At 39.2% G+C, this 19,804-nt stretch overlaps 1 protein-coding gene across 2 annotated transcripts in view; it reads left to right on the forward strand.

Moving 5' to 3' along the window:
• Positions 1-19,804, forward strand: part of SCN10A (sodium voltage-gated channel alpha subunit 10) — a 101,593-nt gene that overhangs the window by 61,902 nt on the left and 19,887 nt on the right. For both annotated transcript variants that reach the window (XM_031952469.1, XM_031952476.1), the window contains exons 16-22: positions 2,668-3,018; positions 3,249-3,716; positions 9,054-9,188; positions 10,651-10,774; positions 14,889-15,043; positions 17,235-17,408; positions 19,656-19,778. In XM_031952469.1, coding sequence (XP_031808329.1) covers positions 2,668-3,018; positions 3,249-3,716; positions 9,054-9,188; positions 10,651-10,774; positions 14,889-15,043; positions 17,235-17,408; positions 19,656-19,778 — 1,530 coding nt within the window. The remainder of the gene's footprint in view (positions 1-2,667; positions 3,019-3,248; positions 3,717-9,053; positions 9,189-10,650; positions 10,775-14,888; positions 15,044-17,234; positions 17,409-19,655; positions 19,779-19,804) is intronic.

Consider the following 19,804-nt stretch of genomic DNA (forward strand, 5'->3'; position numbering starts at 1 on the left):
TTGACCCTGAGAAAAATAATATTATTGAAAATGAGATCTAATAATTATATATTATATAATATATAATACAATAAATAATTATATAATATAATAATATAGTTATTATTAATATATAAATACAATAATAATAAAATGTAAAAATAATAAACTAACAAATATTACAAGTAACAATATATTCAAACCTTGTTATTCAGTCATGTCTGATTCTCCATAACCCCATTTGGGGGTTTTCTTGGCAAAGATACTGGATTGGTTTGCCGTTTCCTTCTGTAGCTCATTTTTATAGATGAGGAAACTGAGGCAAAATAGGGTTAACTGACTTGCCCAGGACCATACATCCAGTAAGTATCTGTGGCCAAATTTGAACTCATGAAGGAGAATCTTCCTGGTTTTAAGCCCAACACTATTCACTGAGCCACTCAGTTTCCCTCACAAACTATAAATGCTAATTATTCATAACAATAGTTCATATTTGTGCAGCAGGTTGAGGCTTTCAAAGCACCTACCTTAGAACCACCTCCTCAAGTAGAATAGGTATTAGACGGAGTGTCAGAAAACTTGAATTCAAATCCCAGTTCTCCCCCTTCCAATTTTGCAAGACCTTGGATGATGTCTTTATCCTAACGGTTCCCATTTCCTTGTCTGTCAAACAAGGGGGTTGGGCTCAGCAGCTTCAAAGACTCCTGATCACTCTCCGTGAAGGACCCCATAATCCTTTCCTTTCAGGTGAAAAAACTAAGTTTTAGGGAGAGTGAGCAGCCCCCTTAGAGTCACACACTTAGTGAGTGTCAGGGGATTCCCTGGCTGGGACTGAACCTTAGTGAAGGACTGAAGCTTAGTGAAGGAAAGTGACTGGTCTATTATTGGCCACGCAGGTAGAAGTGACAGAGCTGGAATCCTCTCTGAGACCTCGCCCAGCATTCTCCTCCCTTCCTTTGCTTCCCCAAGGAAAGGTTTTGAACCTGGTCTCTGTATCCCACGCATAGTGCTCAGAACTCAGAGAACATTTCACAGACAGATGCTGATGAAAATGAGGGACTGAGGTTAAACATATCTAAGATTCCCTGCAGTCCCAAATCGATGATCCGAACTAGAGATTCGGGCCTTAGATTCTGAATTGTTTCTGCCAGGCGGGGGATGAATTTGCTTTGACTCATCCAAAGACCCTGGCCAGCTCCCTTTCCCCCTCCCCAATCAACCCCAAACCCCAAAGCACATAATCACCAGACAGCTGCTGGTAAGGGGCGCTTTTGGAACAGAAGGTAGCCAATGACCCACAGAATGGCCACAACTCCAGCCTTGTTGCCCTCTGATCCCCCAGCCAGAGACTGGAAACTTGAAGTCATAGAACTTGATGCCATATATGGCCAGTTAAGCCTGAGAGAAATTTTCTTTCTTTCTTTTTTTTTAAACTTTCTACTTTCAAAATACATGCATAAAAAGTTTTCAACATTCATCCTTGCAAAACTTTGGGTTCCAAATTGTTTCTCCCTCCCCCAGATGGCAAGTAATCAAATATATGTCAAACATGTTCAATTCTTCTATTTTCACAAATATCATGCTGCACAAGAAAAAAAAATCAGACCAAAAAGAAAAAAAATGAAAAAACAAAAAGCAAACAAACAATAAAAAAGCAAAAATACGATGTTGGGATCCACACTCAGTCAAAATTTTCTAAAAGATGACAGAATTCATGTCAACAGACATTGATTAAAGGACTCCTGTATACAAAGCATCATACTTATCACTGGGATATGAAGGCAAAGTCCTGTCTCTGCCCACCCACCAGGAGTGTGCAACATGCACCCAGATGAGTGATCATGATACACAGAAGAAGAGCAACGCTTGATGCTGGGAAGAATGAAAAAGGTCCCAAGTAGGGGTCGGAGCCTGAGCTGTGCCTTGAAAGGATCTGGGATTCTAAGAGATAGAAGTGGTGGCAGGGCTGTGTTGTCTGAAGGGCACACATATGGGATAAAATGAGCAGGAGATTGCCTGCCACCATATTGACTATAAGGATGACTGTGTAAAGGGGGAGGGACATGAAATCAGACTGGAAAGACAGGGACCCAAAGGCTATTACTTTTAAAAACTCTATTTCAGCTGCCCAATACTGTCCAGGAAGTTTTGCCTAAACTCTTAATCCCACTGCCTCTTTTTTTTAGTTAGTTCCTATTTATCATGGATATATATTTTTTTGTCTTTTTTTGTTTGCATGTTGTCTTCTCCATTGGATTGTAAGCTCCTTGAGATCAGGGACTGTCTTTTGCCTCTTTTTAAATGCCCAGTGCTTAGGACAGGGCCTGGCACATAATAGGCTTTTAATGAAAGCTTATTAATTGATTTTTGATTGATCAATGGGATTAATAACAAAGCTGATACTAATAAACCACTCTGAAGTTTTCAAAGCATTTTGTGTGCATCTACTCACTTAATCAGACATCATTATCTTCATTTGACAAGTGAGGAAACTGAGGTTCATGTTGATTCATGACAGCTAAGTATGTGGCCAAGTAAAGCTTTGATCCCAGATCTCAAAATTTGGTTCTTTCTCAGTCCACTATCTCTTGAGGAAAATGATTTCTTTGAAGATTTAAGGGCATTTGAGTGGATCATGAAGACACTGAATAACCCAGCTCCCCCCACCATGTTTTTGCTCTTCCCCAGCTGAGGGTCTTCAAGCTGGCCAAGTCTTGGCCAACTTTGAACAATCTCATCAAGATCATCGGCAACTCCGTGGGAGCCTTGGGCAACCTCACCCTGATCCTGGCCATCATCGTCTTCATCTTCGCAGTGGTCGGAAAACAGCTGTTTGGAGACAACTACGAGCGGTTGCGTAGTGAAGAGACGGGGCAGCTGCCTCGTTGGCACATGCACGATTTCTTCCACTCTTTCCTCATCGTGTTCCGGATCCTCTGTGGAGAATGGATAGAGACCATGTGGGACTGTATGGAAGTGAACGGGCCCTACATGTGTCTCGTCGTCTTCTTGATGGTGATGATGCTGGGGAACCTGGTGGTAAGTGGCCAGATTCCATTTAAGGGGGTCCCCATTCCTTTTTGTAGACACGTCTCCTGGGCTGCAAAGCTGTGTCAGGGGCGTCCTAGCAACTCTCTGGACTCTATCCCAATATTCACATTCAGGGTTTCAACAATTCCTCTTTCCCTTTTATAGTTGAAGAAAGCACCATCCATAGGGATTCCATAACTTGGTGTGTCATTTGATTTTTCTTCCTTTCTCATCACCAGGTCCTCAACTTGTTCATTGCTTTGCTACTGAATTCTTTCAGTGCCGACAATTTAGCCTCTGAAGATGATGGGGAGCTGAACAATCTCCAGATAGCCCTGGCCAGAATCCAGAAGTTTGCGCATCTTGTAGGGCAGGCCATTCGGGACTTTTGGGGCAGAAAGTTCTGGACTTCGAAGGCCAAAGAGGAGAAACAGAAACAGATGGTGAAAATGGCCCTTTCAGAATCAAGGGCCCCAAACCACATGACCACCCAACTTCTCACCAGTGTTGGACGGGTCAAAGACAACCCAGCTCCCAATGGGCTGGCCTTGGAGTTGGCCATGTGCCCTGTTAATGACCCTGGGAACTTCATGATCAATAGCAACACGGAGATCTCAGTCCCTATAGCTACAGCAGAATCTGATCTTGAAGATGATGATGATGATGATGAGCCAAATGTGGCGTTAGAAATGGCTCCTCCAAATCAGGTGAAGATTTTTCATTTGGGGCATCTGTAAAATGATGAAAGGGAAATCTCTAGGTTCTGTACCAAAAGAGTTCATGGAATTCTTTAATATATACATAGATATACATCTATGTATATATACTTGTGTGTATACATGTAGATATAGATACATACATACTTATATATTTGTAGAGTGCTTTACCATTCCCTGGATGTAGTTAAGATGTATGGTGGTTAGAGCACTGATTCAGCAAGACTTGAATTTAAATCTGGCCTCAGAAACTGTCTGGTTGTGGGACTTTACCTGTGGCAAGTTACCTCTGTCTATTTCTATTTCCTTATTGGTTAAGTGGAAAGAATAATAAATTTTTAGGGTTGTGTGAGATAGTATTTATAAAGTGCCTTACAAACCCTAAACCATTATTCAAATATGAATTGTTATTAATATAACCGTTATTATTGTGTTAGTTCCAACACCTGGCTTAGTACCTGGGATACATAATAGAATATCATTATAAGGTATAGAAACTGTGACTTCATCTGTAGGCAGTCAAAATTGTTTGAAAACTTATAGTTTGAAAAAGGAGCACAGAGAAATATGGAAGATCTCTATGTCAAGATGGGAGCTGAAGCTTAGAGAATGAATGAGTTTGTCAAAGGAAAGAGTAGAGAAAAGGGTGAAGGGCAGATATTTGGGAATAATAATAATAACAGCTATCATTTATATATTTATAAGGTTATAGTCATAATAATCATGGGAAGAGGTAGGTGCTATCACTATTCCTATTTTACAAGCAAGGAAACTGAGGCAGACTCAAAAATCAGAGTTAGTAAGTACAATAAAATTTGAATTCAAGACTTGTTTGAGTTCAGTACTCTCCCACTGTCCCATTTAGATGCCTACATTTAGAGATCATTTGCCATGCGGGATTAGGAAAGGAGCATCTGGATTAAGCAAAGGAAACAGAAAGAGGAAAAGATCAATGAGATAAAAGGAAATCCAAAAAGCATTGGGTCTTTGTAGCCAAAGGATGAGAGCATCTCCAATCTATGTTCCACAAGCTCCCAGAGACTATTCCATGGCATCATACTTGCCAGGACTTCCTATCCTGAACAGGTTCATCTGAACCAGAAGATCTGAGGGCATCCAAGGAAGCTCTTTTTCTTATAACAATGATCAGTTCGTAGTTAGTCTTTTTGTTTGGTGAACTTGGAGAGTTTCTATCCCAAACATTTAAAGACTTTTCATGATGAAATGGGCAAATAAGAAGACTATGCCATAAAGGCAGCTTAGAATTCATTCAGATACTAAAGGGATCCACTGCCTCCTAAACCATCACCAGCTGTCTTGACTTTGTCCTGACAGAGTCTGGTGATAACTCTACCAGAGAGAATGAAGCCGATGACTTCATGAAACTGCTTCATTTAAATCCAATTTATTCACGGATCAAAAGACATTATCCATATCATTTTACTATTTTTACTTACCCGAAAGTCCTGTGGCAATGGGAAAATGATGAAGCAGCAGGTTCAGATACACTAGGAGCTATAGTCACAACCCTGCACACAGGCAGCCCTGATCATATGCTCACGGGAAACAGCGGTGGGATTCGGCAGCCCCCAGGGTGTCTGGCAGCCTTTTAAGGATTACACTGCTCACACCTTGATGTGAGGAAGGGGCTAGAAAAGGTGCCCTAAAATTGTCTACTTACAGAAAGTTATAGGCAAGGACCCCCTCCCCCCACCCTGTGGTTAAAATACAAAATAAAAGTACAAAAACTTCTACAGAATTGATTCCACTCACCATCAGTGCATGGAATGTGCACATACTATAGACAATACAAAGTCCAGTAGACTGGAAAGATGAACGACTGTTGTGGTGAGAGAACTCAGTAGGTATCACACCCGAATAGCAGCCCTGAGTGAAATGAGGCCGGTGAATGAGGGCCAGCTTCAGAAGTCGGAGCTGGATACAGGTTTTTTTGGCGTGGCCAAAGTGCAAGGGAGTGCAACGAAGCTGGTGTAGGTTTTGTGATCAGAATTAATCTAGTCATAAGCTCGAATGCCTACCAAAAGGAGTGAACAACAGGCTTCTGACAACAAATTGCCACTCGCAGGAAAATGCCATTCCACCATTATCTGTGCTAGTTCCATAACAAACCCTGTTGAGGTCAAAGAAAAATTGTATAAAGACCTGGACACCCTTATCTTCAATGTGCCAAAAGATGACAAGCTTGTAATTCTGAGTGACTTTAATGGCAGAGTAGGGTCGAACAACCAGACAGGGCAGAGGAATGGAACTGGAAACAAAAGTAGCAATGGTCACTTGCTACTGAAGATTTGTGCATCTCATGACTTCTCATCACCCAAAATGCCTTCGTTATACCGAAATGCAACAAACCTTCATAAATGCACCTTCACAGCAAACATTGGCATTTAAAAGGTGATGTTATTGTAAGGAGAAGAGACAGGATGTGAGAGTAATGAAGTCAATGTATGGCTCAGAGTGCTGGATTGATCATAGATTTATGCTCTCCTAGCTAAATCTTCATATACAATAAAAGTGCAGTCTCAAGGCAAAAAGACTTCCAGAAGAATTGATAGCAGTAGTTTAGAGAATTTCTGAGTGGGAACAGTTTATTGCCAACTTAGAAGAAAAACTGAGTCAACGTGTGGTTGGCAACAGTGGAGCAGAAAAGGAGCGAGCAGCTTTCAGAGATCCAATACATATTTATATATATATATATATATATATATATATATAATATATGTTATATATTGTATTATAATATACACTTTTGCTTCATCTGGATTAGAACATCAAGGCTGGTTTGACAAAAATGATGGGGAAATTCAGAAGCTGCTAAATGAAGGGGCTAAGTATACCACAGGATTACCAGCAGGATGGTTGCTCCATCTCTAAGAAGACAGCATTTAATTCCATCAAAAGTAAAGAACAAAGTTTAGGGAGATGCAGAATTCTTGGTTCAGTAAGAAAGCAGATGAAATCCAATCTTAAGCCAATAGTAACAATCCAAAGGGCTTTTATGAAGCCCTGAAGGTCATTTATGGCATCTCCAATACCCAGTGCTATTGGAGCCACATTGTTTAGTGATAAGGATATGACCCCAAAGAGATGGACCAAATACTTCCAAGACATTTTCAATAGATCATCTTAAATCACATCAGTACTGAAGCCATTGACCGTTTATCTCAGGTTGAAGTCAATGCTTCTCTAACTGAAGAAGAGCTTTTAAATGCTATTAGTCTCCATCTGTGTGGCAGAGCACCTGGTGCTGATTCTATTCCAGCTGAGATTTACAGGATAGAAGAGAGGGTTCATTGCTCTTACAAAAAGCTAACTGAAATTTTCCAGGTTATATTGGCAGTTCAAGGATGCCGCCATTGTCCATCTCTATAAAAGTAAAAGGAATAAATTGTCCTGTAACAACATGAGGTTTCTCTCTTAGCTTTTGCTGATAAGATTCCTGCCAGAATGCTGATGCTTCACCTGGAAAATGGTCATCTAACTGAGAGCCTCTGTGGCTTCAGAAGGGGCTGAGGAATAGTTTATATGGTGTTTGCTCCCTGACAACTCCAGGAGAAATGCCAGGAGCAGAACAGAGATGTCTATACACAGCATTTCGAGATCTGACCAAAGCCTTTGACACCATTAGTTATGAGAGCTTATGGAAAATTGTGTAAAATTTGATTCTCCAGAAAAATTCATCAATATGGTACATCAAGTTCATAATGTCGGGTTTGCCCAGGTTCTGGATAATTTATGATGTTTTCCTAGGCTCCAATGGGTGAAACAAGGCCATGGACTTTGCTCCCATACTTTTCAGCATGATGTTTTCAGCCATGTTATCAAATGACTTCAACATGAACGAGCATGGCATCAAGGTCAGCTACTGCACTGATTAGTGCTTCCTTTTGAAAAGGCCACAAATCAAAACCCGACTGACAACCCAACTGAAGGTCTACAGAGCCATGGTGCTGATCTCATTGTTGTATGTCTGTGGGAGAGGAGAAGTACCAGACTGACAACCCAACTGAAGGTCTACAGAGCCATGGTGCTGATCTCATTGTTGTATGGCGTTGAAACCTGGACTGTCTACCGGCACCATGCCAGGAAACAGAATCATTTCCATTTGGATTGTCTTAGGAAGATTCTGAAGATCCCCTGGCAGGATGAGATACAGGACACTGAGGTCCTTTCTTAAACTAAATTGCCAAGCATTCAGGCCACTGCAGAGAGCGCAACATTCATTGCTTGAATGCCAAATATATACTTGCCCAAAACTATTTTAAAGAGAATTCACATAGGGCAAGTGCTCATGAGTGGACAGAAAAAGAGATACAAGTACACTCTCAAGAACTTTAGAATATGATTGAATGACATGGAAGACACTGGCACAGGACCACCCAGCATGGTGTGCCTTTCTCATAGACGGTCCTGGGCTCTATGAGCAGAGCAAAATTGAAGTAGCTCAAAAGAAATGTGATTTGTGCAAAGTTAGAGGATCCTCCCCAGTTAATCACAGGGATTTTTTGTACCCAACCTGTGGGAGCCCATTCCAAGATCATATTAGTCTGATCAGCCACAGTCAGACCCACTGTCACTTAGCTCTAACACAGTGATGTCATTTTGGTCCTCTTCAAGAATGAAGGACAACAACCAGTCTTTTTGTTCTGCAATTTTACAATGGAAAGGTCATTTTCCTTTGAAGAGAAAAAAAAAGAAACAAATGAAGATATCTCTGCCTTCTCTCTAGTGTCAGTTACCATGGTTTCATCCACCCCAAACAAAGGTCCTATCTCTTTTTTAATCTTTTTTTCTCCCAGAATAACTAAAAAGCCATTGGATTTGGTGACTAAGAGGTCTTAGATAATGCAGAATGTGGCAGAGAGTGTCAGATTCTAAGGTACTGAGACGAGCACAGCTAGTGTAGAAATGGAGACATCTTTTTCAAGAATAATTGAATCAAGTGCTTGGGGGGAAAGGGATCAGACATAAAATAAGGTCCTATTGGTGGTAAAGAGAAATTCTTCTGTCCTCCTCCACCTATTGACTTTACAATCCATTTTTGATGTGGGTAGGAATAGAGTCTTGGGCACTGATAGAGAGATGAGCTATGTCTTCTTCATGAAGGAAGTCAAAAAGGAAAGTGTAAGTGGTCATCTGAGAAGCTTTGAAGGATACACTTTATTGAGGGAGCTCTCATGCAATGGCCTCTAACTTCACATTTGTTTAAATTGTTATCATATAAGATATCCCTCCCTACCAAGGGAAGGATAACTGACCTCTCAGAGATGACCCTGAAGGTAAATAATCTTTGAGCATCTCTCCCATTAGGAAGTCCCACCGCAAGAAGGACGAAGGCTACAGGAGAGCAATCATCACCTCACATCTGACACTTCTTCTGAAGATCTGGCCTTATACCTCGATAAGCAATGGAAGGATATCCAATCTGTTGGCAGCCCCACAGAGGTAATGCTGGGTATTTTAATACTAGAGCAGGAGGCTAACCAATTTGGTCTATTAATATAGACCAGTGCTATTTTAATACTCTGCTTTTCTTCGCTGAGTAGGGGCACCAGGCAAAATGAGCCCTTTCCTAGAGTCAGAGATGCCCAGAACCAAAAGATGTCAGCCTGCCTTAGAGAAAAATAAACAAATTTGAGCCTCAGCAGAGTTTCAGTGCTGGCTTATGTTCAGGAGCTAAGCTTGGGGATGAGGGAAAGAAAGAATGATGTGAGAGACTGATGAGCTGGAAAAGTTGGGCTTCTGAGACAGCAAGCAAGGAGAAACCAAGGACAGAGGTCAGATTTGGATGTTTTCCTCTTTTCCCACTATTGATAAGTAAACATTTATTAATTGTCTAGAGTATATGGGCTAAATCCTGGGAAGAGAATGAGAAAAGTGAAGTAGCTCTTATCTTATATGGTGTGTGTGTGTGTGTGTGTGTGAATAAATAGGCATGTTATAGATACAATAATAGGCATATCAATGGTATAAAGCTATCCATATGTAATGAAGATATTAATGACACAATAATAGGCTTATCAGTGGAATAAAGGTATATTAAAGATGCATACAATAATATTACAAATAATATACAAATTACAAATAATAATACAAAATAATGTTACAAATACATATACAATAAGTATATTAAAGATAAAATGGTAGGCTTATCAATGGTAAAAATATACATATTACAGATACATATAGACATATTAATTGTATGACATATTAATGGTATGAGTTACATATATAATAATGGGTATATTCAAGCTGCAAAGTCTATACAAGGTAACCTTAGAATGAAAGGTCCTAGCTGCTGGGGAAAATCCAGAAACACGTCATATAAAAGATAGATCCTCAGCTGAGGAAATCAGCGACAAGTTTTTATAAAGCTCCTACTATGTGCTAACAAAGGTGCTAAATGCTAAGTAATCAGACAGAAAAAAGAGAAAGTCCCTGCCCTCAAGGAGCTTTCAATCTAACTAGAAGCAGAAGGGGTTGGGAGGCAGGGGAGAAAAGAGAAAAGACACAAAAGAAAGCTGAAAAAGGAAGGAAGAGAAGGTATTCTGGGAAAGGGGCATGATGGTGGTGGAGTCAATCCAATCAGTGCAACTGGTAGCAAATGAATTGTCTGAGTTTTCTGAGTCCTCTTTTAATGGGGGTTTCAGGAGATGTTATTTGCTCAGTTCTCCTGCCTCCAGAGGGACAGGGACAGAAGAGTCCTGAAGAGATGTGAGTATCAAAATCAATGCAATCTTTGTGATGATAGGTCTAGGTTCTACCACTTGCAACCTGTGTGAACTTGAACACATGATTTCCCCCCTCTGGATTACAATGAGTTGTGCTAGCGGATGCCTTAGGTGCTTTCATCATCTTGGGCTCTTTGACCACAAGGGATTCACTGGTCTGTATCTCTGTCTTGCAGAAAGGTGATGTCTCGAGTTGCTCTGAAGGCAGCACTGTGGACATCCCTGATCCAGAGATAATTCTAAAGAAAATCACAGATCTCAGTGAGAGCTTGGAGGAACCTGCAGATTGCTTCACAGAGGGTCAGTAATTGGGTTCATTTCAGTCCCCGGTTAGTCCTGGAGGAAGACTTTTCTTTGAGAGTTATTTTATTTTCCTGACTTCTAGCTTGAATGCCACAGACACAGAAAGCTTCCAATTTCATCTGGGTCATGAATGTAGTGTTAGCATGAATGGGGTACAAAGTTGGAAGAGAATCCCCAACTTTCTCCAGTTCTTGAGTCTGCTATATCTCCAAATCAGGCTATCCCAAATCTTAGGCTCCTTTGGCTTTCATCTTAGTAAGTTTAACCCACAAAATAATGACATGGAAGCTCTATTTAACAGGAACTATAAGATTATAGCCTATGAAGAAATTCACAGCTTCATAATGAATATATTGATTCAATTGCAGTTGAAATATCAAGCACAGGGACCATGAACTCATCAACAATGAATTATCTCAATAATGATTCCCATTTAATAAAAGCAGATTACATAATAATACTAAAAATATAAGGCATACAATTATTCATCTGAAAAGATAGGTATTGAGTTATAAATCCGTACCTGTCCTAACCCCAGAAGAACATGCTGAGTCAGGAGTGAAGACTTCTCAGTTTCTCACAAGGGAAAAAAAAAAACAGAGATGGAGTGTGGGTTGGATGGAGAAAAGGAGAGAGAACAGAGACATTATCAGAGAAACAGAGAAATTCATTCTGTGAAACACAGATTTTTAGACTTGGAAAAGACCTCAGAAATCATTTAATGAAATCTGTACCTCTAAAAAAGTTCTCCATGACATCCACAACTTAGTGTTATGTAACTCCCAAAGTTATATTTTGGTTCCAAAGCCTTTAAGGCAGCATACTCTACTTTTGGACAGCTCTAGTTCTTTGGGAGTTATTTTGTTTTCCTAACTTCTAGCTCAAATGACCTTTTTCCAGCTTTTCCCCATTACTCTTAATTCGGCTCTTTAGGGTCAAGTAGAGCATCTTATTTCTTCTTCCTCATGACTACCCTTCAGATACTTGAAGACAGCTCTCATATCCCCACTGAATTTTCTTTTCTCTAAGCTTTCTCTAAGTTGAACATTCTTACTTCCTTCTACTGGTTCAAGACTAACTGGATACTCTCAAGCTTGTCATTATCCTGAAAATGTAGTGGCTGGAACTGAACCCTGTACTCCCAGTATGGTCCAACTAGAACAAAATACCAAAGAACTATCTTCTTTTCTGGAAGTTCTCTCTCTCTTAGGACATAGCTTAGGGGCAACTAGATGGAAGAGTGGATAGTGCAGTCAGAAACACATCTTCTTGAATTCAAATCTGGCTTAGACACTTACTAGCTATATAACCCTGGACAAGTCATTTAAACCTGTTTACCTCAGTTTCCTCATCTGTAAAATGAACTGGAAAAGAAAATAGCAAACTATTTCAGTAACTTTGCCAAAAAAAACCCAAAGAGGTCACAAAGAGTCAGACATGACTGGAAAAAAAATGACTGAAAATACCTCTCTTAATGGAAACCAAAAACTAAAATAAGATTTTGGTTGCCATGTCACATCCTTGACTCATATTAACCTTTGCAATAAACTAAGACCCCTAGAACTTTTTCAGATAAACTATGCCCCTTCACTTTCTTGTACTTATGAAGTCAATTTCTCAGACTTAAATCCAAGACCTTAAATTCATTTCTTTCAATTTCATTTTGTTCAAGTCACCTAGTGCCGTAGGCTGCCGATAGCTTTTTTGGATCCAGTGTATTGGCCAACACTCCCAACTTCCCTTCATTTGCAAATTTGATAAGTATATTGACTCTCTATTCAAGTCACTGGGACAAAAAGGAATATATCTTTTTCTCAACAGTACATGTAACCTACACAAAAATTAACCATATATTAGGGCACAATCAAATGCAAAAAGGCAGAAATATATGTTTCCTTTTCAGACTGTGATGTAATAGAATTATATTCATTTCAGGGCCAATTGGAAATTAAATAATCTAATTCTAAATCTAAATCCAAAATGAATGATTCAAACAACAAATTATAGAAACAATCAATAATTTCATCCAAGAGAATGACAATAATGAGTCAGTGTACCAAAATCTATGGGATGTAGCCAAAGCAGTTCTTAAGGGAAATATCATATCTCTAAATAGTTACATGAATGAAACTAAAAAAGCTCAACTTATTATGAAACCATATAATTATTTACTCTTTTTAGCCCATGTCTCTCCATATTTTTTTACAAGAATAACCCAAAAGATTTCATCAAATACTTTTCTAAAATCTAGATAAAAATATATTTTCCTGATCTGGTTTATTATTCTGTTCAAAAAATAAAAGATTAGTGAAGCATGGCCTGATCTTTTTTTAAATTTAATTTTTAAAAAATTTTTGAACTAGTTATTACTTTGACTTATTCTTGATGAAACCACACTGACCCATCCTGCCATTTAGGGGAGGGGGTGGGGGGGGGTAAGAGGTGAAAAATTGGAACAAGAGGTTTGGCAATTGTTAATGCTGTAAAGTTACCCATGTATATATCCTGTAAATTAAAGGCTATTAAATAAAAAAAAAATACATTAAGAAGATGAACTAAAATAAAAAAAAAAAAAAAAAAAAAAAAAAAAGAAACCACACTGACCCTTTATAATCCCTGTTCCCTTCTCTAGATAGTCCCTAACCCTTTTTTAAATGCTCCTTTCTACAATTCCTCTAGACATCATTTTCCTTGGCTTCAATTTTTTCATTTGTAGAATAAAGAGGTTGGACCAGATGACCCCCAGAGCCATCTCTTCTGGACGTCCTTGCCGAAAGCATAGGAACCAGGGGATCACTATAAACAAATTAGGAGAACAATGGGATATCTCTCCAAACTGTGGAGATGGAAGCAATTTATGGCCAAAGAAGAACTAGAGAACAGTATGAAATGCAAAATAGATAGTTTTGGTCATTTTAAATTAAAAAGGATTTGTACAAACAAAAGCAATGCAGCAAAAATTAGAAAGGAAGCAGAAAATGGAGGGAAAATTTATATCCAAGGTATTTGATAAACACTTCATTTCTAAAATATATAGACAATTTATTCAAATGTATAAGAATATAAGCCATTCTCCAATTGATAAATGGTCAAAGAATATGAATGGACAATTTTTACATGAAAAAATTAAAGTCATTTCTAGTCAAATGAAAATGTTCTGAATTACTATTGATTAGAGAAATGCAATTTGAGATAACTCTAGGGTACCACTTAACACCTCTAAAATTGGATAGGATGGCAGGAAAAGATAATAATAAACGTTGGAGAGAGTGTGAGAAAACTGGACACTAGTACATTGTTGGTGGAGTTGTGAACTGATCCAACCAGAGGAATTTGGAACTATGCTCAAAGGGCTATCAAACTGTGCATACTCTTTGATCTACTGCATCTATATCCCAAAGAGATCATTGAAAAAGAGAAAGGACCTACAAGTGTAAAAATGTTTGTAGCAGCCCATTTTGTAGTGGCAAGGAACTGGAAATCTAGTAGATGTCTATCAGGGGAATGGATATGGATATAGATAAGAAATGATCAGCAGGATGATTTCAGAAATGCCTGGAGAGATTTATATGAATTAATGCTAAGTAAAATAAGTAGAACCAAGAGAACATTGTCTACAGCAACAAGAAGATAATGTGATGATCAAGTTTGATGAATTTGGTTCTTTTCAACAATGAGGTGATTCACAACAATTCCAATAGATTTGTGATGAGAGATGGAGTCCAAAGAGAGGACTATGGGGACTGAATGGGGATCACAACATTGTATTTTCACCTTTTTGTTGTTGTTTTTCTTTCCTATTTTTTCCCTTTTGATCTGATTTTTCTTATGCAGCATGATACATGTGGAAATATGCTTAGAAGAATTGCACATGTTTAACTTATATTTGGATTATTGCTGTCTAGGGGAGGGGAGAGGGAGAAAAATTTAGAACACAAGGTTTTGCAAGAGTGAATGTTAAAAACTAACTTTGCATGTATTTGGAAAAATAAAAAGCTAGAAGTATAAAAAAAAGGAAGCTAGGTTATGGATAATGATTGGGGAATTGAAGATGGGGAGATTGTCCGGCTGCCATATTGTACATCCTACTTCACACCCTCTCTTCTTCCAGACTGCATTCGGCGCTGTCCATGCTGTACAGTGGACACAGAAAGGCTTCCTGGATCTTTCTTCTGGAACCTGAGAAAAACCTGCTACCATATTGTAGAACACAACTGGTTTGAGAGTTTTATCATTTTCATGATTCTGCTGAGCAGTGGAGCCTTGGTAATTGGAGCTTTGAATTGGGAGCAAGGGAGGCAATGTGGCATAATAAGTAGAACGCTTCTTCTTGAAGTCAGATTGAGTTCATTACCAAACGTTTTTTGAACAAAGCTACTGTACCAGGCATTTCCCTAAGTACTGAGAGGACAAAGAAACAAAATAATCCCAGCCCCCCTAGAACTTACATTCTAACCCAGAAAATGGGAAGGGGAGGGAGTAAGCATTAATTAAGCACCTACTATGGGCCTCATATTGTATTGAGCACTTTATAAATTTTATCTTTTTTTATCCTTTTTGATCCTCGTGATTTAGCTACTATTATTATCATTTAACAGTTGAAAAAACTGAGGCAAAGTTAACTTGCCCAAGGTCACACGATCGTTAAGTATCTGAGACAAGAACTGAATTCAGATTTTGCTGACTCCAGCTTTATCCTCTATATTTAAACATCTTAACTTAAACTTTTAAACTTAAAGTTTTCTAAACTGGGAGTCATGACCTCATATGGGATCTCATAACTTAATGTGGGGGTCATGAAATTATGATTTATTATCAGTATATGTTTGATTTGCACATCTATTTTATATACCTATATACATGGGGTTGCATACAAATTTCCTGGGTGAAAAGAGGTCACAAGTGGAAAAAGTTTAAAAAATCTTGCTGCCTATTGAAAGCAGGAGTATAAATTCACGAAACAAGCTAAGTGAAAATAGTCGATCTTTTTTTTGGCTTGTTTTGTTCTGGACCTGTGAGTGTATCAATGAGATATGAGGAGCAGGTGCTAAATCACATGGGCAATCCCTCTGAAATATACAGAATCTATGGTCCTCCAGAGTTACTTAGACCTCAGAGGTTCAGACTTGCTCAGAGCCCCACAGCTAGTAATAAATGTTGCAACCAGATTAGAATCTCTTCCCCCAACTCCAACACCTTTTTCACTATTTCTACTACCCCTCCTTCTTCCTTCTCCTCCTGATGCTGAAGCCTGTCCATCCTCTGGGACACAGCACCTGTCCCCCTGTTGTGGTTTTTTAATTAAAGTTGATTTTCTAAACCAGAACCATTCCTCACTGCCCAATGCTCCTCTTATATTTGCAATAAGTCCAGTGCCCATTCTAGTAAGAAAATATATAATGGGGGGAAAATTAGGCCAGTTCCATGGCAAGAGTGAGGAGTGACCAGTATATAGTCCATCAATGTCCATCTCCTCATTGTCCAGATAAGTAAAAGGAGGCCCCAGGACATGGGGTGAAGCCCTGCTAAGAAGAGTTACAGGAAATAGAGACAGAAGCAGCATAGGATGGGAAAGCACAGATGGGTTGAGATTTGCATTGATGGAAAGATTATCCACAATGATGAAAAACACAATTTATTCAAGTATCAAAATATGGGAGTACCTTTGCTTTAAACAAAGCAGGCTACAGTTCTTAATAAGCTCCTTCGGGCTCATTTCCAAAGTCTGAAACAACCAATGAAAGGCAGCCTGGTGTAATGGAAAGAGCGCTGTATTGGGAGTCAAATACTACCACTACTGCTGATAACCTGTATGACCATAACAAGCCACTTCATCTCCCTCAGTTTCCTCTTTGACTTTGGAGGTCCCTCTCAATCTATGAGCCTGTCAAGGATGTTGGTCTTTTCTGCCAACTTTTTGTGGCTCCCAATGGTAGTCTGGCAAAGCCCCTTCTCACAAAGATGTTTTCAAATACATCATTTAAATTAGATAGGATTACAAAGGGAACTGATTGTATTCAAATAAAGTTATCCACAAATTTAAAAAAACAAAAACAAAACAAGATCACAATCTCAACTTTAAGAACATCTGGATCCTGGGAAAGGTTCCTTTTGTTATGGTTTTCAGGACTCCCCATGATTGTTTGAATGGGGACCATTTATCCCAACCAGGTCTGATAGAATGGGTGTTTGGCAACTGAATTGAAATATGTGTGGGTATATATATATATATATATATATATATATATATATATATATATAAAATGTACCATGTATGAATATGTATATATATATATATATATATATATAGACAGAGAGACAGGAGGGTGGGGAGAGAGGAATAAATGGATCATTGTCATCCTAGAAGGCCATCAGAGAGGATGAGAGCTAGGATCTCTTGACAATTTTTCTAAAAGGGATACCATAGGTGGGCATACCATCATCCTCTCCATTGCAGGCTTTCGAAGATGTTTATCTGGAAAACAGGCGCACATTGAAAGCTATCCTCGATTTTGCTGACATGGTGTTCACTTACATCTTTATCCTCGAGATGCTACTGAAGTGGGTGGCCTATGGCTTCAAGACTTACTTCACCAATGCCTGGTGCTGGCTGGACTTCCTCATCGTGGATGTGAGTACTGCCCTCATAGACCCTCTCCTCTGTTGGGTGGCACAGAAAGGCTGCCAAGACAAAGTCAAAATTTCAGGGGGCCCTTTCCCGAGACAGCTGTGGACTGAACCTCACAACATCTCGGGAGATTGGAGTTGGCTGCTGGATGAAACAGGAAAGAACAGCAACTCTCTGGAGCATCTGAGCTGCTGTCTACTACTCACAGGCCCTTATTTCCTTGTTCAAAGAGAAACTGAGAGCCCTGCCTGCTCTCCGTTGCCTTTGCATAGGCCTGGAACTGTCTGTGGGAAACATAAAGGTATCACAAGAGGTGTTCTGCACTGCTATTCAGTGGCGTTTTCCATTTGGAAAAGGCCAGATGAGAAACTGGTATTCAGTTCTCAGGGAGAACTCTGGAATGGAAGCTGAGAAACTCCAGGGCCAGGGACCGGAACCCTAATCGACTATAAATAAGCAAACTTTGGGAGAGAACCAAGCAACTCAAGCAGGTTGTTTTGCACCGAAGCCCACAGTCGTCTTGACTCATGAGATTCCAGGATTGACAACTAGAAAGGCCTTAGACCCACAAAAGTCCAGACCTCTCACCTTTGTTGTTGAGTTGTATCTGATTTTGTGATCAGATACATTTGTGATCACATTTTAGGGTTTTTTTTGGCTTAGACACTGGAGCAATTGGCCATTTCCTTCTCAAACTACTTTTACAGATGAGGGAACTAGTTCAGAGAAAAGAGAGTTGTCATACAATGAGTGTGTGAGACACACGATTCATACAAAGATTCTCTAATTTCAAATCCAGAATCAAAAAAGAATTTCCAAAACATTTCCCAAGTGTCCAGGCTAGTGCTTCAAGTCACAAGAATTGCAAATTCACTGGTTTTCAGTATTGCTAGAGACTTCAGTGGACCTCCAGTCCAACTGAGACCTGAAATATCCCTGGCAAGTGTCCACACAGAATCTACCTGAAAACCCCCAGTGAAGGAGAAAAGGAAGTTTTTCTTATATACACCTTCTAGAGAGGTTTCATTGTTACTCAGGACTAAATCTACTCTGCATCTTCCATCCAGTAGTTCTGCTCTAGATTTTCTGGGATCCATCTTCTATAAGACAAGTTGTCTTATTTATTTATTTATTTATTTATTTATTTAATATTTTCCCTGGTTACATTTAAAACAATTTTTTTACATTTTTTTTAAACTTTTGAGTTCTAGATTTTCTACCTTATCCCCATCCCCAGCCACTATTAAGAAACCACATGTGAAATTATGCAAAATATTTTGGTAAAAATCATATTGTGAGAGAAAATGTAGATCTCCCACCCTAATAAAAGAAACCATCAAGAAAATGATGTTTATGAGAAAGAGACCAAAAAAAGAGAGAGGAGAAAGGGGAGAGTAGAGAAGAGAGAGGGAGAGAGAGACAGAGAGACAGAAAGACAGAGACACAGAAAGAGAGAGAAAGAGAGAGACAAAGAGACAGAAAGACAGACAAACAGAGACAGAAACAGAGAGAAAGAATGATTCAATTTGTATTCAGATACAATCAGATTTTTCTCTGGACATGGATAGGATTCTTCATCATAAGTACCTCAGAGTAGTCATGGATCATTGCACTGCTGAAATTAATAATCATTTACAGCTGACCATCCCAGAGCTTTGCTATTAACTTTGGATTCAGAACATTTCTCTTTTCTTGAGTTCATGGAGGGCTGTCCAAGTTCTTTTTTCCCATCAAAACGCAAAGACCTTTTTCCCATGAAATGTTTCTCTCTGTGCTTCATTCATTCCACATTTGGCAAGTTCAATTTCTTAACCCAAGTGTACAATTTTACATTTGTCCCTATTTGATGTGACTCAGCCAATGTTTTAGTGTGTGGAGATCTCTTGAGATTTCCACTGTGGTCCAAGCCTAGGTTGGAGTCAGATTATCCCAGCTCATGGAGTTAATTGTTGAATTTTCAATGTGAGCATTTAACCTCAAAAATCAACAAATGCTACAAGTTAAGTTAATTTGTTGTTGGCTTTTTTTGTTAACTGGGCATGAGAAAATGATGGAAAATTAACAATGGATTAAAAGTGTCATGGATACATTCCCTCCTTCCCCCCAAAGAATCAGTGAAACCTTTACCAGCAGAACCCTGATGGCCTCCACTGCATTCACTCTCCCAATTCTGTGGGTTGGGTTTTTTCCTCTTTGTAAAGAAAACTAATTCAAAGAATGACGTTCTCTAACTTTTCTGCTTTCTTCCAGGTTTCAATGATAAGCCTCATAGCAACTACTCTTGGCTACTCTGACATTGGTCCCATTAAATCCCTGCGGACCCTCCGGGCGCTGAGGCCCCTGAGAGCACTGTCACGCTTTGAAGGCATGAGGGTAAGGCTGAAATGGGAAACATGGTA

This window comes from Sarcophilus harrisii, chromosome 1 (genome assembly GCF_902635505.1).
Source record: "Sarcophilus harrisii chromosome 1, mSarHar1.11, whole genome shotgun sequence".
In the NCBI taxonomy this organism is placed as follows: domain Eukaryota; kingdom Metazoa; phylum Chordata; class Mammalia; order Dasyuromorphia; family Dasyuridae; genus Sarcophilus; species Sarcophilus harrisii.